The 26,569-nt window shown below is 45.7% G+C and overlaps 4 protein-coding genes across 5 annotated transcripts; 2 read left to right on the top strand and 2 right to left on the bottom strand.

The window, feature by feature from the left end:
* Nucleotides 1-1,502: 1,502 nt before the first annotated feature.
* On the top strand, nucleotides 1,503-7,857 carry SRSF9 (serine and arginine rich splicing factor 9). The gene is made up of 4 exons (XM_055404594.2): nucleotides 1,503-1,818; nucleotides 4,183-4,343; nucleotides 5,837-6,009; nucleotides 7,365-7,857. Exons 1-4 carry the CDS (start codon nucleotides 1,631-1,633, stop codon nucleotides 7,506-7,508), a joined length of 666 nt encoding a protein of 221 aa, XP_055260569.1. The 5' UTR covers nucleotides 1,503-1,630; the 3' UTR covers nucleotides 7,509-7,857.
* On the bottom strand, nucleotides 7,779-14,991 carry GATC (glutamyl-tRNA amidotransferase subunit C). Of its 2 annotated transcripts, none has more exons than XM_055404595.1 (4): nucleotides 14,835-14,990; nucleotides 14,559-14,731; nucleotides 10,270-10,373; nucleotides 7,779-7,915 (listed from the first exon to the last, which is right to left on the bottom strand). In XM_055404595.1, the coding sequence occupies exons 1-4, from the start codon at nucleotides 14,988-14,990 to the stop codon at nucleotides 7,839-7,841; spliced, it is 510 nt and encodes a 169-aa protein (XP_055260570.1). In that variant the 3' UTR covers nucleotides 7,779-7,838. The 2 variants fall into 2 exon arrangements, with proteins under 2 accessions (XP_055260570.1, XP_055260571.2); XM_055404596.2 differs by lacking the exon at nucleotides 7,779-7,915 and adding an exon at nucleotides 8,418-9,136 and having other exon boundaries at nucleotides 14,835-14,991.
* TRIAP1 (TP53 regulated inhibitor of apoptosis 1) lies at nucleotides 14,984-17,306 on the top strand. Its single transcript, XM_055404598.2, has 2 exons — nucleotides 14,984-15,172; nucleotides 16,318-17,306. The coding sequence occupies exons 1-2, from the start codon at nucleotides 14,984-14,986 to the stop codon at nucleotides 16,399-16,401; spliced, it is 273 nt and encodes a 90-aa protein (XP_055260573.1). The 3' UTR covers nucleotides 16,402-17,306.
* A 1,144-nt stretch (nucleotides 17,307-18,450) lies between these two features.
* Nucleotides 18,451-20,362, bottom strand: COX6A1 (cytochrome c oxidase subunit 6A1). Its single transcript, XM_055404597.2, has 3 exons — nucleotides 20,232-20,362; nucleotides 19,943-20,085; nucleotides 18,451-18,744 (listed from the first exon to the last, which is right to left on the bottom strand). Exons 1-3 carry the CDS (start codon nucleotides 20,332-20,334, stop codon nucleotides 18,661-18,663), a joined length of 330 nt encoding a protein of 109 aa, XP_055260572.1. The 5' UTR covers nucleotides 20,335-20,362; the 3' UTR covers nucleotides 18,451-18,660.
* Between the last annotated feature and the right edge of the window lie 6,207 nt (nucleotides 20,363-26,569).

The raw sequence follows: 26,569 nt of genomic DNA, 5'->3' as shown, positions 1-26,569 counted from the left end.
AAAATCCTACAGGTGGAATTACTGGGTCAAGAGGTATATGATCAAAACCTAATATATACCATCAATCTGACTTCCAAAAAGCTATACACTCAGTAGTTATATGTGGATGTTTGATTTTTTTGTTTGATTGTAAACGATTCAGAGGTGGTATAACTACCAATCAGCTACATTCGAGCTAAAAGTTTGCTTTTATTCTCTCTCTATTGCTATGCATTAATGGAGCTTGCTTTTGTTTCATAACTCCCTGTAACATTATGAAAGTTTTTAAATACAGAGAAACGTTGAAAGAACGATACAGTGAACACATTGAACACACCCACCATCTAGATTCTACAGTTAACATTCTACTGCGTTTGCTTTCTCGTATATTTACTCATCCATCAATCCAGGCAGCTTGAGGGATCTTAGTTCCCTGACTAGGGACCAGGGACAGAACCCAGATCCCAGCAGTGGAAGCGGGGGTGTCCTAACCGCTGGACCTCCAGCAAATTCCCCAGAGGTTTCATTTTTAACATGAAAAACCTTTTTTGATCAAGACTCATTCTTGTAACGTCCCCATGTTCAATGCTCTGCACTACGGAACATAAGTGTAGAAACGTTCCAAGATGAGAATCTGAGTTCCCCAACTTCTGAAGGACTCGGCGCATAGGCTGGAAGTATGGCTTTGGGTTTTAATCCTGACCCGCTACGATACCTCCGTTTTCGCCCCTTAAATATTGGAATCCCTCCAAATTGTGTGAGTATTAAAAGCGCAAGTCGCACCCTATAATGACAGTCGCTATAGCTATGATTCTGTTTCCCCCCTTTTTTTGGCCTCACCACGCGGCTCGCAGGATCTTAGTTACCAGTCCAGGGATTGAACCCGTGACCCTGCAGTGGAAGCGCGCGACATGGAATTCCCAGTTCTGATTCTTTTACTCCCTCTTGGTCTCCGATAAACTTCACGTCCAAGCTACGGAGGCCAACTTAGGCCTCCTCGCACTCATTTTAGTCCACCTTACACTCTTAGCTCTAAGCGATTGTAAAACAGGGACGGAGTGGCCCAGGGAACTACAGACCTGAGGCAGAGGGCCGCGACGGCCCCGCTCAATCCAGCGGTCGCGGGCTCCTCCAGGCCGCTGCGGGATCAGCCCGAGGCCCCAGCAGACTCCTTCCCTCCGGCCCCCGCACAGGGAGTGACAGCCCGGGTCCCCCCCCTGGCGCTACACTCGCGTCTACCTCAGCAAATGCTCACAAAAGCCTGTGAGATAGGCAGCGCTACAGAGGGAGAAAATCGAGGCCCAGGAAGCCTGAGTCACTTGCCCAAGTCGACACAGCTGGGGAGTGTGACCTGCCCTCAGGAACTGACTCCAAATCGCCGGACTCTAGAACCTCCCTCCGTCGTCGCGCCTCGGGTTCCCTGGGCGCCTACAGGGGGCGCACGCGCACGCGCAGGCGTCGCAGCCGCGTCCCCTTTAAGAGGATTTCTTTTTGCCTCCTCCCGACCCCTCCGCTTCCGCTCTCGTTCCCACAATGCTGTGCGGCTGAGCGCCTCGGAGCCCGCGGGGACGCTGTTGGGGGATCACCGGCTGAGGCGGCGGCGGCGGCGGCGACGTGGGCTGCGGCGGGCCCGCGGCGTCGGGCGGTGCGGATGTCGGGCTGGGCGGACGAGCGAGGCGGCGAGGGCGACGGGCGCATCTACGTGGGGAACCTTCCGAGCGACGTGCGCGAGAAGGATCTGGAGGACCTGTTCTACAAGTACGGCCGCATCAGCGAGATCGAGCTCAAGAATCGGCACGGCCTCGTGCCCTTCGCCTTCGTGCGCTTCGAGGACCCCCGGTGAGGGCCCCGCGCCGCCCACCCGCCCGCCCGTCAGTCAGCCTGAGGCCCCGGGCCCCCGCCTTCCCTTTCTCTCCCTTCGCTTCCAGGGCCTCCCCTCCCCCTCTCGCCGCAGACCCCTCAGGGCGCCCCCGGGTGGAGGCTGAGGCCTCCTCTCACCGCGGGGCTCCAGGCAGTCCTTTGCTCCGTCACTTCCTCTATTATTATTTTTTTTTTGACTTAAAAACACAAAAGCCGGGTCTGAGGAGGGCTCAAGCCCGCCCAGATCAGCCTCGGGGGCTGGTACCCAGGCACCCTTCGGGGGAAGCGGCCCAGAGCTTGGGAAGCTTGGCCCCTGAGGCGGCCCGGAAAGGACTCGGTGAGGAGTGACGAGACTGCTTGTCCTCTCTACCCTCCCCTCCGCTGGAACTCGCCGTTGTAGGGGCGCACAGTGCGGGGCGATATGGATGCTTTTGCAGGGCAGAAAGTGGGCTGGCTCTTGGATGGATCGGATTTCCATCCACGCGCGCCCCGCCCCGCAGGAGCCAGAGCCTCGCTCTGATAAAAGCATCAGGGGTTTGGGGAGACTTATAAAATAGTCTGATGGGGTCTCGGATTTCACTCTTCCTTCCCTAATAAGGGGAGGCTCCGCTAGATGATAAAGGTCTCCGAGGGTTTGGACGCGCTCGATCCGAACGGGCTCGAAGGAGTCTGTGATTTTGCAGAGTGTCGGCCCTTGTCTCCCAGAAAAGGCCTGGGAACTTTCAAAACTGCGGTTGTTGGTTCTTAGAAGCCATCGCACTACTACGCTTGGACTGAATCGGAGCTTGCTCTCTGGTTTCCAGCATTGGCTCGGGGAGCGCTTTGCCTAGTCTGCGCCCTGCGGGCTTTGCTACGAGGACTGCCCGTGGGATGTCTTGCCCGTCTTGGGGGTTGGGGGCGGGTGATGCGAGACAAGGGGAGCGTCTGAGGATGGGGAGGCAGGACGCACCCTGAGGCTTTGATGGCTGAAGATTCTGACAGAAATCGTTCCTAGTATCTTTGCCATTTGCCTCAAAAGTGGAACTAGGCATTTTCACACCTAAACTGAAAAAGGTTGCACCTCTAAAATTATTAAAAGTATCGGTGTGTTTTTTTTTTAACAGTTGCTATTTGTCATGTACTATACTATATATTACTAAGCATTTTCAACAGCCTACAATGTAGGCTCTGTTACTTTTGACATATTAGTAAAGTGAGTTGATAAGAGGGAGGGCTACCAGGGAAGGTAGATTTGAATCCCCTGTTCTGCCCTTTCCAACATAAACTTACTGTGTGATGTGCTACATTGTCTTTTTTCCCCCCTCCTTCCTTTCATAATGGAAAAGCTATCTTTTTGATACACTAGTGCCAAGTTTCAAGCAAAGCACTGCACACATAGTTATCTTATTTAATCCTTTCAAAACTGGCATTTTACATTGAGATGTAAAATCCTGATCACATACTTAACCAGAGACAACTACTAGTAAGTAGCAGAATGATTTGAACTGAGGTCAATTTTTATTCACAACGTTAAACCCTAGCTGTACTGCCTCTCTCCCACTGTATTCTGAATATAGCTAGGGTTGAACTGGATGTGGTCCTCCTTGCTTTTGATCCTGGGACTAGAGTCTTCATAAGCGATTCTGTGCCTCTGACATCTAAATGATGCTTTTATTAGTGTGTCTTCAGCTGTTTGTCCCCCCAGCCTCAGGGCATTCTCTTTCCTGTCAAATCCTGGAGAGCCATCTTGGTGTTCCTCACTCTCCTAGAATCCTAGGAAAGACTTTTAAAGTATTAGTGAATTGAATATTTCTCTTTTGGCAAAACTGTACCCAGAGAGTGGTTTTGACAACTTAGTCCTCGAAGCCATTCTGAAAAGGTGCACTTGAGGGAATTCTGTATTTCTTACAAAACACTAATATTCATTTGTCATTTGAGCCTTCCCTATTTTTAAATGAGTTTTTCCTTTTGTAGACCTGAATGTACTAGGCCTTGAGGAAGAATATTAAAGGACTAGTGTGTGGTGTGCATTTTGAGAAACAGCTCCCCAAGGTCAAAGAAACACTGTTCTTTGGCAAAATCAATCATCTGCCAACAGTTTATTTTTTCTGAATTCTCTTACCTGTTTATTCATTATCACTTCATACCTAGAAAACCCTGTGTGTGACAGCTGTAAAATTTAATTCCAGTGCCATGAAAGGTCTTCAGACCAAAGCAGTAGTACATCAAATTCCTGGTTTTTGTTCTTTTGCTTTTTTCTCACTTCAGGTTGTTTTTTTTTTTTTAATACTTGTTATTCATATCCCTCACAGGGAAATCAGTCGGTCCTCCTGAGCAACACTAACTGCAGACTTTTCTCTGCAGAGATGCTGAGGATGCAATTTATGGAAGGAACGGTTATGATTATGGCCAGTGTCGGCTTCGTGTGGAGTTCCCCAGGACTTACGGAGGTCGGGGTGGGTGGCCCCGCGGTGGGAGGAGTGGGCCTCCTACAAGAAGATCTGATTTCCGAGTTCTTGTTTCAGGTATGTTCCTTTCAAACTCAATGAGATGATGCATGTGAAATACTTAGTACAGAGTCTGGCCTCTAAGAAATGTTAGCTGTTGTTTTTCAGTGCTTAGGATGTGTGGGGTTTTCTTCTCATGCACAGTGACATTCTGAAGCCTTGCCAATGAAATTGCACTGATAGTGCAGCCTTGATAGAACATAAACTTGCTTCTTATGAAAAAGGACTTTTCTAGTGTTGAAAGAGAAGATGATGCCCAAACCTCTTCAGCCAGAATTCTAAAGACATTTTCTTCTGGAAATGTACCTTGGCATCTGACTTGTTAGAAAGACATTCTGGAAGCTAGATTTGAACAAATCATACCTAGCCTTGGATCCTAAAATAGACCAGATTTTGTGATGGTTTTGGAATTATGTAAAAAAGAAACCAAACAACTTGGAGTCTTAGGGATCGTATTGTGAAGGACAGAACAAAATGTCTAGTGTTGACAAGTGATGAGATGCTAAGCTCAGAGGTTTATGCATTTTTTGGAAATATTAACACACTGGTAAAAAACTGGGGCCTTCTGCATGTTGTAGGGGTGTTTTAGGCCCCTGGCAGAGTGAGGTATGTTGAGGAACCTGGCACCTTAGATGTGAATGTCAGACAGTTGCAGCAGACTCCCGTGATGCTGAAGAGGGATACTGTCAGTATCTGCCTGTGTCCCTTTGTTAAGTTTTTAACCCCAGAACTCTATTCCCTCCTTCAGGATGTCATACATATCTTTTTTTCTCTCCATGCTGCTCTGAAATCCTGCTTAGAAAACTATTAGGAAATGGCTGCAGTCCTGAGCTGTGAGCGGTAAACACAGCCTTTGAGAGCAGGAGCACATTTCCCTTTCATGACATCAGGTAGGGTTGTATGACTCCCGACTAGTTTTAGCGTCTGAGTCTTACCTTTTCCCCTACTGTATTGAAGAGTGTTGGTGATCTTTTAAGAGGTATTTTGTCTAGTTTGTCAGTCATTCCCACCTACAAGAAAACAAACTTTAGGTTTTTCTTGTGTTACTTCATCTACACCTTGGTTATTTTATTGGATGGTTTCAAAATTCCCATGTCCTGTGAACCCAGTCAGACAAGAAATAATTGGTACCAATAAAATTCCATATGGAAAAATTTAGAACTCAAAGTCTTGGGGTTTTGTTATTAATTGTGAAGGACAGAGAAAGAGATCCTTTGAATTCTTAGAGGTACTAAATCTGTAATGGGATGGACCTCTTGCTGTGTCAAGAAAGGCTTAGTCTCTGGAAGAGTAGCCTAGGACCAGCTTCTTATCATCTATACTTTAGTGTTTAGGTGGTTTATCACCTACACTTTAGTGTTCTTCTTTGGTTCTGTGTCCCTTGTCAAAATCTGTGATTTGGGGGCCATCAGGATTTAAAAGTAGTGACTGACGGGGAAAGGACCCTAGGTCTTGGGGCTCTTAACATGGATGAAGGATGTGGCTTCTTCTCTTGTGTTCTGTGTGCCTAGGACTTCCTCCATCAGGCAGCTGGCAGGACCTGAAAGATCACATGCGAGAAGCTGGGGACGTCTGTTACGCAGATGTGCAGAAAGATGGAATGGGGATGGTTGAGTATCTCAGAAAAGAAGACATGGAATATGCCCTGCGTAAACTGGATGAAACCAAATTCCGCTCTCATGAGGTGAGTCCCTACCTGCTGTTAAGGAGCTCATTCCCAGACCACTTCACCTAAAGCTGACCTAGCAGAAGTAGCAACAGGCCATGTGTTTGCCATTCAGTGACCTTATAATACCATTAAAGATCTATCTTAAGTGGACAAAGCCAAGGAATTCTTAGGCCCCAGCAATGCAGGGTCATAGCAGAGAGAAGTCTGCAGTCATAATATTTTTAACCCAGAGAGAAGACTGGTGCAGTCTGTCATATGGTTGACTGACTTAAACCACAGTGTTGCTCCATGAACCTAATTATTATGGCTCTCCCTCCTCTGGGTCTGGCTGGCTGTCACTTCACTTTGCCTTTCCCAAAGTGGTGCACAAGCCTCTTTGAAACCTGAGCCCTTGGCTTGTTCATCATCTCACCCTGGGGACTTAGCTTCCATGTTCTTCCCTTCAAGTAGGTGGCTGCTGTTTTGGACCTCAGTCTGATTCTCATGGTAGCTATTCCTTTGATACCACGGAGACCAGACCACCAATTGGACTTTTTTTTTCCTGGTTACACTGTCCTGGCTTGCTGTGGGGTTTAGGGATGTCTGGAAACATCAATTTCAAGGCCCATTTCTTTTTCTAAGGATTCACTTCCCTACCTTTATGGCTCGGAGGCTGCATGCCTTAACAGTGCTGTTGCTCAGACTATCCTCTAGGACTTTGGAGCAGAAACAAAACAGCACCTGTACCTCAGTTATACAGAGCGGGACCTTGGTTAGGGTAAATCAAATTATTGAGTTCACTGAGGGGAAAAAGTATCTGGCTTCTTCCATCTTAGCATCTTTAAATCTGAGAATGCTAGCTGAGGATGAAAAGCCTGGAGATAGGCCTGCTTGGACACAACTGCTCTGCTGCTTATTAAAATCTCAGCTGAGCAACTTTGAACCCTGGTTCCTGTATATGCAAATAGTTCCTAATAATAGCATTATCTTATAAGACTTGTTAGGAAGCTAAATTATTAAGCATCTTGCCCAAGTCCTGACACCTGGGAGGTGCTGAATACTGGTCAGCTTCTTCCGTAGGTACCCACCAGAAAAGGTGGCAGGGGATTGAACCATATATCTGGCCTCTGAGAGCCTTTCCAGTTCTTAGATTATGGGGGTCAGTGGTAGTAATTTAGGTTTGTTAACAGTAGTAGCCAGTATTTGAGTTATTTACCACATAATCGAGTTGCCATTTGTTTGTGTTACCTTGAGCAAGAATACCTACCTGTGGCACTATTGCGCCAAACGGTGCTCAACACTACATTATTGTTAGGCGGCCATATTAGGTGTTCGTGTGCTTTATTCTTCTAGGTCTTATTTTTTCCTTTACCTTTTTGTTTGATTTTCAGGGTGAAACATCCTACATCCGAGTTTATCCAGAGAGAAGCACCAGCTATGGCTATTCACGGTCTCGGTCTGGGTCGAGGGGCCGTGACTCTCCATACCAAAGCAGGGGTTCCCCACACTACTTCTCTCCTTTCAGACCCTACTGAGACAGGTGGTGGGAATTTTTTCTTTATTTTTTAGGTGAACTGAGCTGCTTTGTGCTCAGAATCTACATTCCAGATTGATGATTTAGTGTCTTAGGAGATTTTTTTAATTTTTTTTTTTTAAGGAAATAAAACTACATAATTTCTACCAGGGCCATATTAGCAGTGAAGCATTTTTAACTGCAGAAATTGTGGTTTTGGTTCAGAAACGAGTTGTATATTTTTCACCCTGATGATGGGAAAAAAATCAGTGCTGTATCCTTGTGGGTTGCTCTTCTATGGAGATCAGCAGTTACTGTGACTGAGTCGGCCCATTCTGTTTAGAAATATATTTTAAACGTTTAATAACTGACAGGTGTAGTTGTCTTTGATTGTATTCATAGATTTCACCAACAGGCACACTGATATGTCTAGAAAAAAACAAAAAACATTGAGTTGCAGTAGCAACTTGTGCCCAGTTGGTAAGGAGCAGGAGTGGATTACTTATTTGGAGATAAAGTTAGTTGCTCTGATGATGGTCTGAGAATGTCACATGCAAGGGAAGTTTCAGAGTTCTCTTATAATTCAAGGCCAACCATGTAAATTAAGCTGCTTTAATGAAAAGGGGAGCATTGCAGATAGGGGAAGGGAATGAGAAGGCTAAAAACAGGCTTTTAAAAGTGGGTGCCAGCATAAAGATCACTGGGAAATTCTTAACCAAAACCAACTTTAGCAATTTGGTCAGGGGAAAAAACTCATTTAAGTTTTGGTTCTGTCACTTTCGCGCCTAAATTTGTCTCAAATTTTCCTTGGTATCTGAGTTACAAAAAAAGACAAACCCCAAAACAAAAAACCTCCCACTGTCTTGGATTCTGCTTAGTTCAGTAATCATGGGGCAGGGAGTGGGGGTAAGGGGGCTACATTATCACAAGCTATTTTTTTAAACCACTTTATTGAAATATAGTCAACCCGTAAAAGCTGTACTTTTTACATTGAGCTATACAACTCATTGAGTTTGGGGTGAAGTATGCACACATGAAATGACAACCATGAAAGTCATAAACACCCATCACCTCCCCCAAACTGCCTCCCCGCACCTTTAACTGTAGCAGAAAGTCAGCACTCTGCTTGAAACACAGTGGGTATCCGAGAACAAATTTAAATGTTTAGTAAAGATAAAAGGCTGCTCAGGTTGACCGAAACAGCAACTGAAAAGGTTGTCACGAAGTGATCAGATGCATGGTCTGTAACAATTACATAAATAGATTCACTTCAGTGCAGTTTGGTAAACAGTCTTTTAGGGAGGGATAAAGTCTTCCACACTGAATGGTCTGAGTATCTATGAATACACTTGATCCATTTCCTTGGAAATCAGCTGTACCTTCCACTTCCTGTTAGTATCAGGGACTCTGCCTTATTTTGGCTAGATTGTTCCCAGTTCTATCTTCAGAAGAATTAGTTACTAAAGGACCTAGCCATCACTTTTTTCAGGTGACTGAAGGAAGTGGTATATTAGTGTTCATAATAACAAAATAGTTGTTGCAAAATAGTTGCTGCACTTCCATGTGTTCATAGAATGCCCCTTCCCAGAATAGCTACTCAGTGATGTGAGAAGGGCTGTTTTTCATCCAGCTTTGACCAAGAGATATTACCTGTTTGAAAAGAATAACAAAAAGGAATGTTATAGTTAAGCCTGCTTCCCAGCTGGCTCTACACTGAGCTAACTGATTTGCCATGAAAAATAAGCAATGGAAGTAAGTGTAGCTATTACCCTGTAGACAGGTTAATTCGACATTTGTATGCATATAGGAAAGGAAGGAGAGACTATGTGAACTCAATTTTTCCCAAGTAAAACCTGACACAAGGTCCTATGTGAGAAACAGCGTATGTGGTCAATGGTTATGTCTGCTCAAACAGTAACAACTATCAGAGATTAACACCCAAAGTTCTGGGTGTTATTATTGGCCCAGAGTTTTAAAATAGTTACAGTGAGGTTTAAAGATGCAAATTTCCACATTAGGGGTTGCAAACTGATGACTCACAGGATGCATCTGGCTTGTAGGTATGTTTTTTACTTTCACGGTATTTTACTTTTTAAAGTCTTCGATTAACACTTAAATTTGGGAACCAGCACGCAGAATGCCAGAAGTCCAGGTTCTCTGGGCTCCCATCCCTGCCTGGCCCTGAATGAGAGAAGTGGCACATGACAGCTGTCCCTTTAAGGCAGAGCTCCAGATCTGCCTCTAGGCCCAACCCTTCCCACCCTAGTCCTAATTTTGTTTTCCTCATTCCTGTTACCAGCTGACCCCTAGAGGTTAATGTGACTTCCAGAATCTCCTGCCACCTTGCCACCTGTACATACTGTGTTTTTGTTCTTCCCAGTTTTACTGGGATAACTGACATGTAGTTGTGTAAGTGTAAGATGTGCGACACAGTGATCTGACACATGTATGTACCGCAAATTGATTCCCGCAACAGCGTTAGTTAATGTCCATTGTCTCAGTTATGGTCTCTTCTCTTGGGGTGAGAACTTTTTTCAGATCTACTCTTTAGCCACTTTCAAATATACAATACAGTATTGTTAACTAGAGTCACCATGCCTGTACATCACACATCCCCAGGACAGTTTAACTTTTAACTAGAAGTGTGAACCTTTGGACAACCACCATTGCCACTTTATACTTGGTCAGAGTGCTTTCACAGAGCAGATCTGGGCCTTACAGTTCATACAGCATTCTCAGTTTACTGTGGCACAGTCTCTTAACCCATTTTGGGCAGCACATACCTGGCGGAGCCACAAAATACTCTTCCACAACTCGGTGGGAGTTTTGTAGTAGTTCTTCAGCACAGCTGCCTTCTACCACATTGTCGGATCTCAAGTACAGACATCTATAAAACCAGGAATTTAAGGTTAGCTTCTCAACGTGGCTTCAAGGGCATGGGTGGAAAGGGTCAAGAGTGGGAGGAGAAGACAGCAGCAAGTTACGGTCACTGCTCAAAGATGGAAGACCAAATAATGGCCTACCGTTTATTGATTTCCCCAACAACCCTGTGAGATAAGTAGTATTAATAATTTATTCCTCAGTACTGACAAGTTTTATAAATATTTTTGATGATTACTATGGGTAAGGTACTTTGGTGGAGATAGTAAAAAGGCAATTACAATACAGTGTACTAAGTCTAACAAGAGGTAAACAATGCTTGCCAAGGAAATTGATACGGGGGTCCCACCCAGCCTGTGGTCCTCAGAACAGGTGATGTCACCTCTTAACCATTGTCAAGAAAGAGCTGGATTTTGGGGGTGGGGGTGGGGGACGATGGGGATGGGAAATGAGTAAGGTACAGAAACTCTCAACAGTGGTTATAAGTGACTTAAGCTGCTAAGGGACAGGATTGGGATCCAAGCCCAGTTCTGGTACCCCTAAGATGAGTGCTTTCTTCATCACAACCACCTTTGGATATAAAAGTACCTTCCCTTGCAAGAGGTACCACAAACATAGCCCAAGAATCTTGTACTGTTTTCGGGGCTTAGTGGCTTCATTAAACTATCCAGATGGCAGACTAGTGAAACCAAACAGGAGTTGAATACATCTGTGGGGCTTTACTACTGTTTTAAGATTTGAAAGTGCATGACAAGAGGTTTGAGATGCCTTCTAGATACTTGGGGTGAAAAGTAAGCAGTATGCTCAATCACTAACAGGGTAGCAGCCAAGCTCTTTCTGCTTTGAACCAGACACAGACTGAGGGCTAAATGTAGTAGGGCAAGGATGTGACATGAACATCTGTAGAGGCTGTACAGAGAGGCCAAGATGTAATCATAAGTTTCTTTTAGAAAAGGATTGGTTCTGTTTCTTTGGGGCACCCAGCCCCGAATGAGACATGATAAACATTTATTAATGGTACAAAAAGTTCAAAGCTGAACTCTATTCTAGGACTGGCACTGTCAACTGTGTGACCTTGGACAAGTATGATCTTTCTAGACTTTTAAGTTTCTTGCCAAAAAAAGTGAAGGTTGCACTAGATTTTTTTTTTTAAACCATATAAAGAATATGCACTCATACTCATTTAAGGACACTTAGAGAACAACAGTAAAAATCATCTGTAAAGGTGACCATTGGACTTTCTGGAGTTTATATTTCTGTTGGGCAATATAACAAAATGTTTAAGAGCTGGGGCCCCTGAATCACTGCAGAATTCAAACCCCAGAGCTGCATGTGGCCTGCAGGCAAGTTACTTATCCTTTCCATCTATCAGTTACCTTATTTCTAAAAAGGTTCAGAGAATTGCTGGGATGATGTTTTAAAAGGTCTGAGCTGAGGGGCAACTAAGCCCACATGCTCTAGAACCCGTGCTTCTCAACAAGCGAAGCTCACACACCCAGCGCAGCCAATATAAAAAATTTCCAGGTTCACTCATTTGGTAATTGGGTTTCCTAGTAAGGTTTCCTGAAGGATGAAATTCACCTCTTTAACTATCACACATTTCTACCCAATTACTGTTTAAGATGAAGTTGTTTGTAGAATAAATCCACACCTCCCTATTTTCTTAATCATAGGCTACTGAACCCAGAGTCTCTGTGAGGGTGGCACACCAAGCAGACCCCTCATTTGGCAAGTTGCTTAACTTTTCTTGACCCTGGAATCATGCATAAAACACCAAACAGGACCAGATGAGCTCTTCAGGTGCCTGTCAGTTATGAAGATGTACCTCACCTCATCTTTCTCAGTTGGGATTCTACAAGAGAGTTTAGTCCAGAAATGTAGGACAACTTCTGTGCATCTGGTCTAGTTGTCAGTTATGTACCATCCTTGGAAGAACTGAAAAAGAGTCCATTGATCTTGCTGTGTTAATCAGTTGAAAAGCCCTGGTTGAGAACAGTTTCAACTGTGAATTAGAAATCTCTGCCCTTTAAAGCTCATGGACAAGGCACTTAATTTCACGGAAAGCATTATGGCAGCATGATGGAAGAAGTGCCTCAGCTGGCCCTGGGGCTGACCAGTGGGACAGTTCTGCTGCTGTTTTAGCTTCTTTCTGCCTCTTCCCAGCTATCAGCTGCCAGGAGCTGTTTCTCTGGCCACCAGTCTATCTCCATCTACAAGCCTTTTAGTTTCATGCAGATTGAAATGAGAGCTAATCGATGTGGCAAATAAGACCCTGAGGGACATCTTAAGTATTGAAGTTATTTGACCACAATCAGAGATGCCGTGTGAGTCAGTCTCTGGCTCTGAGATGAAAAAGAATAGTTTCTATGGGATGACTATTTTTTTTGTGGCCACCCCACACTCCTTGCAGGATCTTAGTTCTGGACCAGGGATTGAACCCATGACCCCTGCAGTAGAAGTGAAGTGTCTTAACCACTGGAACCCCGGGGAAATCCTGAGGCTGCTGCTGCTGCTGCTAAGTCACTTCAGTCGTGTCCGACTCTGTGTGACCCCATAGACGGAAGCCCACCAGGCTCCCCCATCCCTGGGATTCTCCAGGCAAGAACACTGGAGTGGGTTGCCATTTCCTTCTCCAGTGTGTGAAAGTGAAAAGTGAAAGTGAAGTCGCTCAGTCGTGTCCGACCCTTAGCGACCCCACGGACTGCAGCCTACCAGGCTCCTCCATCCATGGGACTTTCTAGGCAAGAGTACTGGAGTGGCTTGCCATTGCCTTCTCCGAGTCCTGAGGCTAGCAAGCACTTAACACGAAGGTTACAGTTACAGATAAGTGTGGCTCTCCTGACTGGCACTGACTAATGGCAGCTTTCGCCCAATTCTACCAGGAATTTGTTTTTTTTTAATTCCATCAGGAAAAGGCTAGGATAGGGTTGTAGACTGTCCTTATCTTTATAAGTTGCATACCTATCCTTCCCAAGAAGCTGCACTCCCAAATGGCAAACAAGTCTGCTTTGCAAAAAAGAGTGTTTTCTTTAAAAATGTATTAAGATTTGGCAACAACTGGTAGAGGTGGTTAGGGGCTGCACACTAAGTACAGTATACACAAGCTGCTTTGTCAAAGATCCAGCCCTCCGGGTTGCATTACACTACTTCACTACTTGGGTTATTACTCTGCCCCCTTAGGCATTCAAAGGTAAAACTTCCCTCTGCATTTCCACCTTCTCTAACACTAACCATGGTTAACAGTTTCTTGCATGCCCTTTCAGGGAACAAAACAAAACTTAATGCATGCACCAGAGTATATATAATAGATTACACATAAAGTATCAATGAAACCACACACCATATTCTGAACTTTGCCTTTTTTATTCTTAATAAGTATACCCTGGAAACCTTTCCATATCAGCATATATAGTTATTTCATCATTTTTAACTGCCATTTCAGTGTATGAAGATTCATTTAGCCATGAAGGACAGTTAGATTGTTTCTTTTCTGTTGTTCTGTATTATCAACAGATTTGCATACCCTGAATGCTCATGCACACATCTTGATGCACTGTCACAGATATATGTCACAGACAGGGAACCACTTAGGTCAGAAAATGTGTATATCTAAAAAATTTTTGAGCCAGGAATCCAGGAGTAAGCAAGTCAGATGTGAGCTCACATTCTAATAACAAGAAATAGTACAAGTCAACAAAAATAAGACAATCAAGAAAAACAGTGGAAGAAAACCAGACAGGATAAGGAGGTAGTGATTGGAGGGAGTGGAAGGAGAATTTAGAGTGGTTAGGAGAGGCCAAAGAGATGAATTGTTCAACAAAAAGAAAAGCAAGTGCAAAGACCTAGAGAAGCCACGAATCGGGCGTGTAGCAGAAACAGGCAGAAAGTCAGCGTGGTCGGAATGATGAGGTAGGGGGCGCTCTAGAAGTTTGGCCTCGAAAGTGAAAGCTTAGCCGTTTGGATTTTGTTCCTAGTTACACGGGGAGGGCTCGAGGATTTTAAAAGGGAGGGAGAGGATCCTTAACGAACGAGGCAAAGAGTGAAAGCGCTTACCCGCACGGTGACCGTGGGCAAGTTCTCGCGTGTCGCTAATGTCCTCTTCCCCTCGGTGGAATGAGACACTAAGCTCCAGGCTTTACTGGTAGTGAAGGCGCCGCGGGCAAGCCTTCGAGGGCCGCGGCCGCGAGCTTACCTGTCCTCCAAGACTGATTCCATGGGCTCCACTCCGTCGGTGTTCACCGCGCGGAGCCGGTCGGCGAAGGCAATGGCCTTCTCCAGCCGGGCCACGGCCTCCTGGCTGCCGAAGTCCACCAGCGATAGCCTCTCCAGGTGCTGGATCAGCTCGCCCGTGACCCGGCCACTTCCCTGGGGGGGCGGGGGTGGAGGCGGCGGAGGGCGTGGGTTACGGGTGGGGCCTGGTCCGCCTTCCGCCCCGCTCCGACACCCGCCTGGACGCCCCGGCCTCTACCTGAGGATCCGCCTTGGAGGTGAAGCCCCGGCGCCCGCGCGCCGCAGCCCGAAGACCCAGGTGCGCGGCCCGCGCCCACATTTCGCTCCGTCTCGGCCGCCGTAGCGCAGCCTCTCCTGTCCTAAGGCCGCGCGACGCGCTTAAAAGTGATGACATCCGAGAGCGCCGCCACCGCCGCGGACGCCGACGCCATGAACAGCGTAGGGGAGGCTTGCACCGACATGAAGCGCGAGTACGACCAGTGCTTCAATCGCTGGTTTGCCGAGAAGTTCCTCAAGGGGGACGGCTCCGGGGACCCATGCACCGACCTCTTCAAGCGCTACCAGCAGTGTGTTCAGGTGAGCGACCCGGGCCCTCTCGCCTCTGCCCTAGGCTCCGGCTCGAGGGGGTTGGGACGGGCAGGGTGGAAGAAAAGCCTCGATGAGGCCAGTGGCAGGAGTTCTCTCCCTTACCATTCACCACCCAGAATGCCTGGTATCTCTCTGAATGTCAAAGGTAAATCTTTTCACAGCACCTTACGTTGCGCGGAGCCTAGTAACTTTCTTTGGTTCCTTTGGTGATGAACCTGAACTTGCCAAGTGAGCCCAGTTACTTGTATTTTATTCGTGGAACACTCACGCCCAGCAATAGTTAAACGAGTAGTCGAAGTTCACTAGAATCAAGTGTCCTTGGATTTTGCGGTGGTGCACTCTTCCACTGTTGCTGAGGGGAGAGACGGGGTATTAAGTCTCTCTGGCCTGTTAGACTTCATGGAGGGTCCCCTTATGTTGTCACAATGCCTTCACTGGCCTATTTTGTCTTTCTTGGCCAATTAGAACATCTTTATTCCAGCACAGTGAATGTGAAACAGATCTGATTGTAAGAACAGCCCTGGGCAAGGCATTCCCAATTAGTTAACTTAAAAAACATCCTCAGTAAGTCCAGGTGGAGTTGCTGTCTTTGTCCCACAGACAGATTGGAAAGAAAGGCTTGCTCAAAGTTAGGTAGCCAGTAAGTCCTGGGACCGATTTGAACTTGTGTCTGTCACAATAGGGGCTTCCCAGATGGCTCAGTGGTAGAGAATTCACCTGCAATGCAGGAGATGCTGGTTTGATTCCTGGGTTGGGAAGATCCCCTGCAGAAGGAAATGCCAACCCACTCCAGTACTCGTGCCTGGGAAATCACGTGGACAGAGGAGCCTGGGAGGGGTCACACGGGGTCACGAAAGTCAGACACAATTTAGTGACTAAACAAGTATCACAACAGAGTGGTGATACTGCTTAAATTGCACTTATGAATTTTGTTACAACTCTCCAATCTCTCTCTCTGGTCTTACACTTATAATTTCTTTGTAATTATACTTAGGGTTTGTCATGTTTGGTAGTCCTTATGGTACAGTTGGATTTACTTTTGTACCTAAAGTACAAAATATTCTACAAAATATTTCTAAAGTTTCGAATTCAGGCTTCATGTAGTCCCTTTATCAAATGTTTTCTTTCATCAGAAAGCAATAAAGGAGAAGGAGATTCCTATTGAAGGACTGGAGTTCATGGGCCATGGCAAAGAAAAGCCCGAAAGCTCTTCTTGACCTTGACAGTCATCTTGAAAGTGGACTCCTCAAATCAGGAAATTGAGGACTCTGGATCGTGTCAATTAAAACTGAAGATAGCATTGATTTGATGAATTTAAGAGAGGAATTTCCTTTCCTTATTGATATCTCTCATTTGTAAAAAATGATGAACCATCACTCTTTGCTTTGAGATTTCTGGCTTTGGCATCACAGCAGGAATTCAGTATTCTAAACAATGGGATTATTTGGGATTATCGTTGCAGTACTTGGTCTGGGATCAGTTTTAAATATATCCTGTATAAAAACTCTAGTACACTTGTCAGGATGACTAAGGTTGCCTGACCTCGAGTCATTCTTTGAAGGACATTACGTACACTTTGCTGGGGTTATTTGTTCATGGAAGCAACTGGTTAAGATCTCTTTTCTCTAAGGGAGCTAATACTCTAGAAAGGGTTCCCAGCACGACAGTTTCAGTCAATGCCTGGAAGCATAGTTTTATTTTTAGAGTCACCTACCTGTTAAAGATTGTTGGTGGACTGGGTTAGCCAAGAGGAAGACAGCTTTTCAACGGTTTCCTACCTGAACAAGAGGTGTCAACTTTCATACTAAGATGTGAAAACTTGAGGAATGCTGCAGTGAACGCCATTTCAGAGCACTTGGTATAGTTCAGGAATTAAAATCCTTGGAGTGGCTATGGAGGAAGATCCTAAATTACCAAGATTTGCTGCTGCCAGCTTTCAACTTAAGTCAATGAATTAAGTCAACCTGTATATCATAAAAATGCCAAAATGCTGCATATGATTAAATGGGAGGGGGGGCAGACGGGGTGAAGAGGTCACTTTACTTGCCTTGTTTACTCACCCTGCCCTGTAATGCCTGAAATCATGAAGATGGAATAAATTGTAACATTTAGTTTATATTCATTATTTGTTCCTGGAACTCAGTGCATTTTATGGAACGACTTCCTTCCTATGCACCCCACACATCTCATATGTACACTGGGGGGAGTTTTATATGCTTTATCATTTAAAAATGAAGATTTATCTAAGCTAGGTAGTATGGTATAGCAAATGGAAATCTCACTGATTTCAATGTTTATAATAGCACCCAACCCAGAAAATTTTGTATGTGCCCACACAGTATGAAATTTGACTTACAGAAAGCCTAGATTCTATATCTTTTTTCACTTTACCAATTATTAACTTCATAGTTAATGTGACCAGTCCTTAATGCCATTGCAATACATTCTGCATTTATATTTTGGCAGGCTAAGGTCCATTATATATAAGATATTTGAAACCCAGCTGAGGGAGGCCAGGCAGCAAACTGGAGATTAAGTATAACTGCCCTGAAATAAGCCTGGTCACAAGTCAGTCAAAACCTTGTAGCCTCTTGAATCTTACCACAAAACTGTCTGGTTGAGTCTTGAGAATAAAACAAATTTTATTGTAATTGCTAAGGGAATAATTTTTTTCTGATTGTTCCTCATGCTATCTTTACTTTATCCTGCCCATAAAATGACCAATTATCTGAGGTACTTCAAAGGTTTTAAATTTTGAAGGGGAAATCTTAATTGCTCTTTAAGGGTGATTTTGTAACTATTATTGATTGTTGTTTCTTTTAATTCTTATGGCTACAGGAAATTTTTGATTCCAGAAACAAAAAAAGCCAGTACTATATGCAGGAAGTGTCATACTGCCATACTGCCTTTATTTCTCCAGAAGTTTACAACCCTTCCAGACTGAAGGGAGCTGAGAGAGGATCTAAGATGCGAACTTGCCACCTCTGGAGAACACTGATTTTAGGGTGTATCCTTCAGCAATGCTAGTGTCTTTGCCATCCAAAGTCTGCCAGGACCCAATTTTGACTGTTAATTAGCTCAATTTTGATCTTTGCTTTACCCACCCCAGGCACAAGAAACCAAGTCCAGGCCTGTTACAAACACTGTTCTTCGGGAGGCCTGAACTGGACCGGAAACACTGTCAACAGTAGCCACAGACTGTCACTGTACAAACCGAATATTAACACTAATTTCTGAGGGAAAAACACAACCAAAGAATGCAACTCTCAGGTCATGACTAAATTATTTATTTAAGCCATCTCCTCCTGCTATAAGCAAAGGGATGGAAGATCAGTATAATGGTCCTCAAGTGTAATGGTCATCACTGGATACAAGGTGATGAGCTTAAGGTCCTGTATACTTTTCTGGTCCATGCGTGCAGAGTAATGGTCCAAACCAGCGCTGTGGTCCCCACTGGGTAGTGGTCCAGGTTCTCTTTATTCATCTTCATAGCCGGTTGGAAGCGGATTCACATGAGGGTTATGGAATAGGGTATGGTTACCATCTCCCCAGGGAAAGGGCTGTGGAGTGAAGATGGCAATTAGGCAGTTCCAAAAAACAGTTCAGCACTGCCACGAACTGCTTAAAACAGAGCAAGTAACAAGGAGTACATAAAAACAAAATGGAAATTAGTCCTTTACGTAACTGCCATGTTTCAGTGCTCCCATAATATAAGAGAGCTCTTATAAATTCCAGGGGAGCCCGTAAAGAGGACAGTAGGAAAGGCAAACTCAAGTTCCTTACTCATAAGCCTCTCCCTTGTAACTAAACCTCAGTGCTGTGTTTCTGAAAGTGCAGTCCTCCCATCACCTATATCAGAATGGTAGAGGTGGGTACAGGGGAAGAGATGCTGACTTCAATGCAGATTTCTGGACCCGAAACAAATCTCTGGATTGGAAACTGCAACATACCCTTAATTATTCTGCATGGTACTTTTGAAAAACATTGCTCCAGGGCAGTGATTTCCAACCCAGGATGATTCTGCCCTTGTGGAGACACAGGCCAGTATCTGAAGACATCTTGAAGAGGGGGTACCACTACCACTTAGTGGTTAGAAGTCAAGGATGCTGCTAATATCCTGTAACTCACAGGACTGCCCTTTGCCCCAACAAGAATTATCCAGCCCCAAATGTCAGTGGTACTGAGGTTAAGACATTTCGCTGTATGTATGCCTTCTAATTCTATTGTACAAGGGAGGCAGTGGCGCTGAGACTCATCAGTTCTTTTTGTATTTAAGAATTCAGCTTAATTTTCCACTTGGGCTAAGTGAGACAGTAGTTAAATATCTACATCAAGAGTCAAAAGAATGACACAGTTGGGGTGGTAACTAGCATAGAGGTGAAGCTCAGAAGCTGTCAATCTCCTCCTTATGCCGCTAGTAGCTGTCAGATGCCCAGGTTTTAGACAGGTGAACCACCTTCCGACTCTGCCAGCTTAAGGGAATTTCACAAACCTCCAAGTTTTGTACAACCGACAACTGTTAACAGTATCAGAAGGTAAACGCTGGGATGACTCAGAGAAAGTAAAAACCGAAGGGTACTTGGTGTATGACCTTAAAAAAGAAAACTCCGGCCTGGCCGGAGAAAATAAAAATGTGTTTGGGAGGATTAAATGAGAAACTGAACACGCTCGGCACCCACCATTTTGCAGAATTAAGAACTTGGACCAGGGCATTTGGGGAAAGGAGAACAGACACTTGATGAGACTGCAAGGGGGTACCTTGGACCTGATGCGGAGATGGGGGTAGGCCACGAACTCGGGTCTCTCCTCCTCTCCGTGGTGCGACTTCAGGAAGACATTCAGCATGCTCACTCCCACCCCGGGGAGCGCCACGAAGTAGGTGAGGGCCTTCCACATGCGAGCTGCAGAGGGGGCACGACCGCTCAGGCCGGGCGAGGAGCCGCCCGCATCTCACCTCCCTCCCCCAAGTCCTCAAGCCAAGGTCAAAGTCCCGCTGCTCTTCTCTTCAGCAGACCTGAGGCCCGCCCCGCGACCCCGGTCCCAGTACCTGAGCCCTCCTCGCCGTGGGCGCCACTGGACATACACCGACTCAGCTGCAGCCGGGAACGACCAAGCAGCCCAGAAACCCGAGATCCAGCTGACGCCGCCATCTTCGACCTGGGTCCTCCGCCGCGCCGGAAGCGGAAATAGAATGTTGGCAGTTGGGGGTGGGACCACAATCTCAAAACGAAGTTCCTATTGGGTGATACCTTTTCCGCGGAGGCTGCGCATTGTAACCTGAAAGCTCGGAGCCGCGGGAGCCAGAGGGAGCATGCGCTTAGCACTCCGGTGTCCATACCTCGTTCCTGAGGTCAGCACCGCGGTGAAGTTAAGGGCGTAAAAAAAAGAGGTTTGTGGAAGGACACCCTGGCATCCAGGGTCGCTCCCTTCGTTGGAGTCCGTGCGCATCAACAGGTTCTGAGCACAAATCCCCTATGCTAAAATGCTTTTTCCGCTCCTCCTCATCCTCTGACTCTGCGCTATTTTTTTTCAGGACACCAGGACGTAATAATTGTCATCATTATTATTTTCTAGGCATCACACAGCTTATAATCTATCAGGGAAAACAAAAGATTTTGCCACTGCAGCATCCGCAAACTCTAGGATCGTGCCTGGCAAGTAACAGGTGCTCAACACAAATATGTTGAAGGAATGAATAGCAACGGGAAACAATTGACATCTCTTATACTTTATCTCCAACCAGTCCATTCTAAAGGAGATCAATCCTGGGTGTTCATTGGAAGGACTGATGCTAAAACTGAAACTGCAATACTTTGGCCACCTCATGCGACGAGTTGACTCACTGGAAAAGACTGTGATGCTGGGAAAGGTTGGGGGCGGGAGAAGGGGACGACAGAGAATGAGATGGCTGGATGGCATCACCGACTCTGTGGACATGAGTTTGAGTGAACTCCGGGAGTTGGTGATGGACAGAGAGGCCTGGCGTGCTGTGATTCATGGGGTCGCGGAGAGTCGGACACGACTGAGCGACTGAACTGAACTGAACTGATACTTTATCTCTGCAATTCTTTCCTACTCTTCTTTTTTCTTCTTCTTCTACTCATCTAAAAACAGTTTTAAAAATAAAAGTTAAAAAACAGATGCGTAAGAGAGACTTCCTTGGTGGTCCAGTGGTTAAGACTCCACCCTCCCAATACAGGGGGCTCAGGTTCCATCCCTCCTCAGGGAGCTAGATCTGGCATATGGCAACTAAGAACCAGCTCAGCCAAATAAAAATAAATAAACAAAATCTTAAAAAATAGATACATAAGATAAAATGAAAGTAAACTTCTTGACCATCAGTCAGTTCAGTTCAGTTCAGTCGTTCAGTCGTGTCCGACTCTCCGCGACCCCATGAATCACAGCACGCCAGGCCTCCCTGTCCATCACCAACTCCCGGAGTACACTCAAACTCATGTCCACAGAGTCGGTGATGCCATCCAGCCATCTCATTCTCCGTCGTCCCCTTCTCCTCCCGCCCCCAACCTTTCCCAGCATCAGAGTCTTTTCCAGTGAGTCAACTCGTCGCATGAGGTGGCCAAAGTATTGCAGTTTCAGCTTTAGCATCAGTCCCTCCAATGAACATCCAGGATTGATCTCCTTTAGAAGGGACTGGTTGGATCTCCTTGCAGTATAAGGCACTCCCAAGAGTCTTCTCCAACACCACAGTTCAAAAGCATCGATTCTTCGGCGATCAGCCTTCTTCACAGTCCAACTCTCACATCCATACATGACCACAGGAAAAACCATTGCCTTGACTAGACGGACCTTTGTTGGCAAAGTAATGTCTCTGCTTTTTAATATACTATCTAGGTTGGTCATAACTTTCCTTCCAAGGAGCAAGCGTCTTTAGGTTTCTTTAAAAATATAATGAAAGCTCTGAATCCTTTCCTCAAATAAAATATTAATACAGCTTCTCCTCAGCACACACAGTTTAAGCACACAATGAAAGGGGAAGAAGGTACTGTAAAGTGCACCCAGAGACCCCCTAAGGGTCCTGTGCTCCAAATTAAGAACCCCTACTTAGAGGAATAAACAGAGACTCTGGTGTGGGTAGACTGGATTCATATTTTGTTCCCATCCCTCACAGCCTGTGTGACCTTGAGCAAGTTAGATAAAACAAATGCATCCTCCTGTTTCATGAAAACAAAAACAGGATCATATTACTAGAGTTTCACAACCTGATCCTTCTTTCTCTGAGTAGCCTGGGTTTTTGCATGTTATGGTGAAATTAGAATTGTCACACCTCTAGGCATCATCGAACCTAGAATCAAAGGGTCTGTGAAGTCCTACAGTGTAGCCATGGAAAGGATCTGAGCTCAAGGATCAGGAAATCCTGGGTTCAAATCTGGTCTGCCCTCAGCTGTTCCTCTTCTCTGAAGTGGGAATGTAATATGCACTTAATTCATTCCTTTACCTGACAAACAATAGTTTAAGACACAGCTCCATCTGGTGAAGTTATGCAACCTCCATTCATGGTAACGATGGTTAATTTAGTAAATACTAACTACAGTGGCTCCTGTGTGCCAGGTGTACACAGTAGTATGCAAGAGCTGTAAGAGCTCTCTCATGCAATTTACAATTCAGTGTTAGAGACGGGATTAAGCAAAAAATACCCAATACCTGGGATATGTTGAAATTCAACAAATGTTTATTTTCCCATAGGACTTTAATACATCTTGCAGGGTGGTACTGCTAAGTAAGGATTGTCATATGTTTGGAACACAGTACCTCCTCAGCCATGATACCTGTGACATTCTTGCCAAGTATGCTCAGCATTTGCAAAGCCTTGGGTGACTGAGTTTAGACAGTCCAGGAAACCAAAGTCATCAGTACAACAAATAGCTAATATTTACTGAGCATTTACTTCATGCTCACATGTATGACAAGCACTTTGTATAAATTGTCTTCCCCACCTCAGAAAATGGTGACTCATTTCCTCAAGTGAAACACTTTGGAATCATCTTTGATCTCTCTCTTCTCTTTCTCTCTCATGTGGGATCCAATTCCCTGACCATCAAAATCGAATCCATGCCCCCTGCTGTGGAAGCACAGAGTCTTCACCACCGGACCCCCAGGGAAGTCCCCCACACATTTTATTTTATTGTACTTTATTATTATTTTTTTTATACACACAATTTCTACTCAGAATCTGACCATTTCTTCCCACATACTGCTCCCAATCTGATCAAAGGTGTTAGCTCTCACCTGGACAATTGCAAAGCCTCCTGACTGGTCCCCCTGCTTCCTGGCCCTTTCACAGTCTGCTCTTAGGGAACATCTAGGGGAATCCTCTAACACCGGTCATCTTCCTCCTCTGCTCAAAATCCTCAGTTGTTCCCATCTCACTCAGAGTAAATGCCAAAACCCCGAGAGGGGGCTGCCGGATCTGACACACCTCGTCCCTAGCCACCCCACTGACACCATCTAGTCTACCTGTCCCCTTGCCCACTTCACGCCAGCGACACTGACCCTCCTGCCTTTCCGTGAACGTGCCAGGCATGCCTCTGACTCAGGACTTTTGCACACGCTCATCTCTCTGCCTGGAAGAGTTTCCCCCCAGGTAACCACATGAATTGTTTCCTTATTTCACTCAGGGGGTGTCTTAGAAGTCATCTCTTATCAGGAAGGCCTTCCCAGGCCACTCTGAAGTGAAATAGCTCCTCCCCACCCTGACACTCTATCCTCCTTACTGTGCCTTAGCTATCTTTGTGGCACTCCCCACCATCTGCTGTATTAAATATTTATTGGTTTATGGTCTGCCTGGGGCGGAGATTATGATTTGCTCACTGGTGTGACCACTTGGCCCATTATAGGACCTCGCTGAATGTACATTAATCCCAACCATGAACCTGTGGTGGTTTAGTTGCTCAGTCATGCCCACCTCTTTGCAACGCCATGGACTTAGCCCCACCAAGTTCCCCTGTCCACGGGATACTCCAGGCAAGAATACTGGAGTGAGTTGCGATTTCCTTCTCCAGGGGATCTTCCCCACCCAGGTATCGAACCCCAGTCTCCTGCATTGCAGGCAGAGTCTTTACCGACTGAGCCATGAACCTGTGAACTAGATACTATTCTCGCCCCGCTTTTCAGATGAGGAAACAGACTTAAAGTTGTGAGGATACTGCCCAAGATCCCCAAGCTTTAGAAAATTGGTGGACACAGGCAGTGTGGGACTCAAGTTCTTCTTTTTTGAAAAAATTTTCAAAATATTAATTTTATTTTTGGCTGTGCTGGGTCTTCGCTGCTGTGAGAGTTCTCTAGTTTCGATGAAGGCTTTTCACTGCAGCGGCTTCTCTTGTTGCAAAGCACAGGTTCTAGAGCATGCAGGCTCAGCAGATGTGGCGTACAGGCTTGGTTGCTCTAGCAGAATGTGGAATCTTCCCCGACCAGGAATTGAACCCATGCGCCCAGCATTGGCAGGCGGATTCTTAACCACTGGACCACCAGGAAAGTCCGTCAAGTCTGTTTTTTAACCTCAAAGCCATGCAGACTTTGCTGTAGGTAGAACGACACCAACTCCAAAAGGTCACCCTGTCAAGCTCACGCTCCTCTGATGCTCTGAACAGGAATGAGCAAGGAAAAAAACAAAAAAGAGCTACATAATTTCTGATTTCAGTAGGTTTGGAAAGAAAAGTATTTCAAATCATGGGGTCCTTGAGAATGAATGGAACCATCAGATGTGTTTTCTAGGTGCTGAGCTGGAAGTTCCCACCTTGTGCTGCCTCTCACAGTGACCCCCAGGGCATCTGGCCTCTCTGTGTAGGGAGTCTCCCCAAGGCCATGGCCAGCCAGGCCTGGATTTGACGTCATCTTCTCTGGCAGCTGGTGATGTTTACACTCATGCTGAAGCCACTATGGTCTCTGGCGCTCTTTTTCCTTGAAATAGAGAGCTGGCAGGCAGGCACCTCAATCCTGGAGCCAGCTGCTGGTGGGGTAATTGGAGGAAGGCTGGGGGAGGCTGCCTAGCCAAGGACAGGGCTTGCTTAGGGGAAAGCTTATCTGGGGCATCCTGCCTGCTACTTCTCTTGTGGTTTCTCTCAGCTAAGAGTTCCTCCAGTTCCTGGACCAATAAATATTCATCTGCCAAGAGAAGAATGCTATGTCTCAATTAAGTGTTCACTTATTGTTCACTATTATTTTTGCTATGATCATGGTTAAGGGTATAGGTTCTATGGAATCAGAGCAAAGGGGCCTGAACTATGCAGAAGGCATGAAGTAGTTTTCCAGGTATGCTGCAGGGGAGGTTGGGGTGCAGTGACCACCACTTCCATCATCTGAATAACTTGTCTGAGCTGCTCAGCATCATTAATTCATTTAATTTGGAGTCTCAACTACGTCCTTGGACTGAGGCGACAGCAGTGACCTTATGGAACACTCAGTCTAGAGGGAGAGACTGACAAATAAGCAGTTACTACTGTCAGTGTGATAGGTTTCTTCAATGGGAGGCTGTGCAGCATGAACCTTGGTACAAGTTCAAGTCTCAGGTCAGCTGCTTAGCTATGAAATCATGGGAGGTGAATTCATCTGCCTAAGTTCCACAACCCTTGAAGTGACTGACCCAGGATTCAAATCCAAGAAGTCTGGCCTCACCTCATCTGTAAAATGGGGATAATAATAGTAGCAACCCCCATAGGAATCCTGCAGGCTGTGCTGAGTTAGGATTTTATCCATAAGGTACTGAAGAGACTTTCTGGGTTTTTTTTGGCCACACAGCCTGTGGGATTTTAGTTACCTGACCAGGGATTGAACTCTCACCTTCAGCGCAGAATCCTAACCACTGGACCACTAGGAAATTCCCTGAGAAGACTTGCTTTTAAGCAAGGAGAGAGATATTCAACTTTGCACCTGAGGCTTTGCACAGCCTGGCCGCTCCTGGCTAGAAATGCCCTTCCTGACTTGTCCATCTTTGTCTGCATACTCCCCTCAGCCTTCACCTCCTACAGGAAGCCTTTCCTGGTTACACTGAGCCTTGGGCCTCTGGTCCCCTAGCAAGGTTTAAGCTCACTGCACTGTTTTTGAGAACTATTCCATCTCATTTCCACTCTGAGCTCCAGATCTCCCCTCCCCCCACCCTTTCCTAAGATTCCTCTGAACTGCTGCACAGAGCAGTCATAACAAAATGGTTAAGAACTCAGTTTCTCAGTCAAAGCTGGATTAAAATCCTGGCTTTGCTACTTTTGTTGGACAAACCCCTTCATCTTTCTGGGACTCAGTTCCCTCATCTGCAGAACAGGGAGAATCATAGTATATATTCACCTAATAGGATGGTTGGGAGGACTGAAAGTGATGATGTGTGTCAAAGCCCTTAGGATCTTGTTTAACAAATAGCAGCAACTTATATTA

Source organism: Moschus berezovskii, chromosome 19 (genome assembly GCF_049115385.1).
Source record: "Moschus berezovskii isolate FMDL1 chromosome 19, NW_MosBer_1.0, whole genome shotgun sequence".
Taxonomy (NCBI): domain Eukaryota; kingdom Metazoa; phylum Chordata; class Mammalia; order Artiodactyla; family Moschidae; genus Moschus; species Moschus berezovskii.
The sequence above is the reverse complement of the archived record's forward strand: the minus strand, read 5'-3'. Positions and strand labels throughout refer to the sequence as shown.

What these genes read in the sequence shown, in the direction of transcription:
- GATC (XM_055404595.1), bottom strand. Translation starts at nt 14,990, where the DNA reads ATGTCATCACTTTTAAGCGCGTCGCGCGGCCTTAGGACAGGAGAGGCT. An exon ending in GAATCAGTCTTGGAGGACAG is followed by an intron (nt 10,374 to 14,558) that starts GTAAGCTCGCGG and finishes CTGGTTTTATAG; the next exon opens with ATGTCTGTACTTGAGATCCG. An exon ending in GTATTTTGTGGCTCCGCCAG is followed by an intron (nt 7,916 to 10,269) that starts GTATGTGCTGCC and finishes GTTTTTTTCTAG; the next exon opens with ACATATCAGTGTGCCTGTTG.
- TRIAP1 (XM_055404598.2), top strand. Translation starts at nt 14,984, where the DNA reads ATGACATCCGAGAGCGCCGCCACCGCCGCGGACGCCGACGCCATGAAC. An exon ending in GCTACCAGCAGTGTGTTCAG is followed by an intron (nt 15,173 to 16,317) that starts GTGAGCGACCCG and finishes TTCTTTCATCAG; the next exon opens with AAAGCAATAAAGGAGAAGGA.
- COX6A1 (XM_055404597.2), bottom strand. Translation starts at nt 20,334, where the DNA reads ATGGCGGCGTCAGCTGGATCTCGGGTTTCTGGGCTGCTTGGTCGTTCC. An exon ending in CCACGGCGAGGAGGGCTCAG is followed by an intron (nt 20,086 to 20,231) that starts GTACTGGGACCG and finishes CCCCCTCTGCAG; the next exon opens with CTCGCATGTGGAAGGCCCTC. An exon ending in ATCTCCGCATCAGGTCCAAG is followed by an intron (nt 18,745 to 19,942) that starts GTACCCCCTTGC and finishes TTCACTCCACAG; the next exon opens with CCCTTTCCCTGGGGAGATGG.
- SRSF9 (XM_055404594.2), top strand. Translation starts at nt 1,631, where the DNA reads ATGTCGGGCTGGGCGGACGAGCGAGGCGGCGAGGGCGACGGGCGCATC. An exon ending in GTGCGCTTCGAGGACCCCCG is followed by an intron (nt 1,819 to 4,182) that starts GTGAGGGCCCCG and finishes TTTTCTCTGCAG; the next exon opens with AGATGCTGAGGATGCAATTT. An exon ending in TTTCCGAGTTCTTGTTTCAG is followed by an intron (nt 4,344 to 5,836) that starts GTATGTTCCTTT and finishes CTGTGTGCCTAG; the next exon opens with GACTTCCTCCATCAGGCAGC.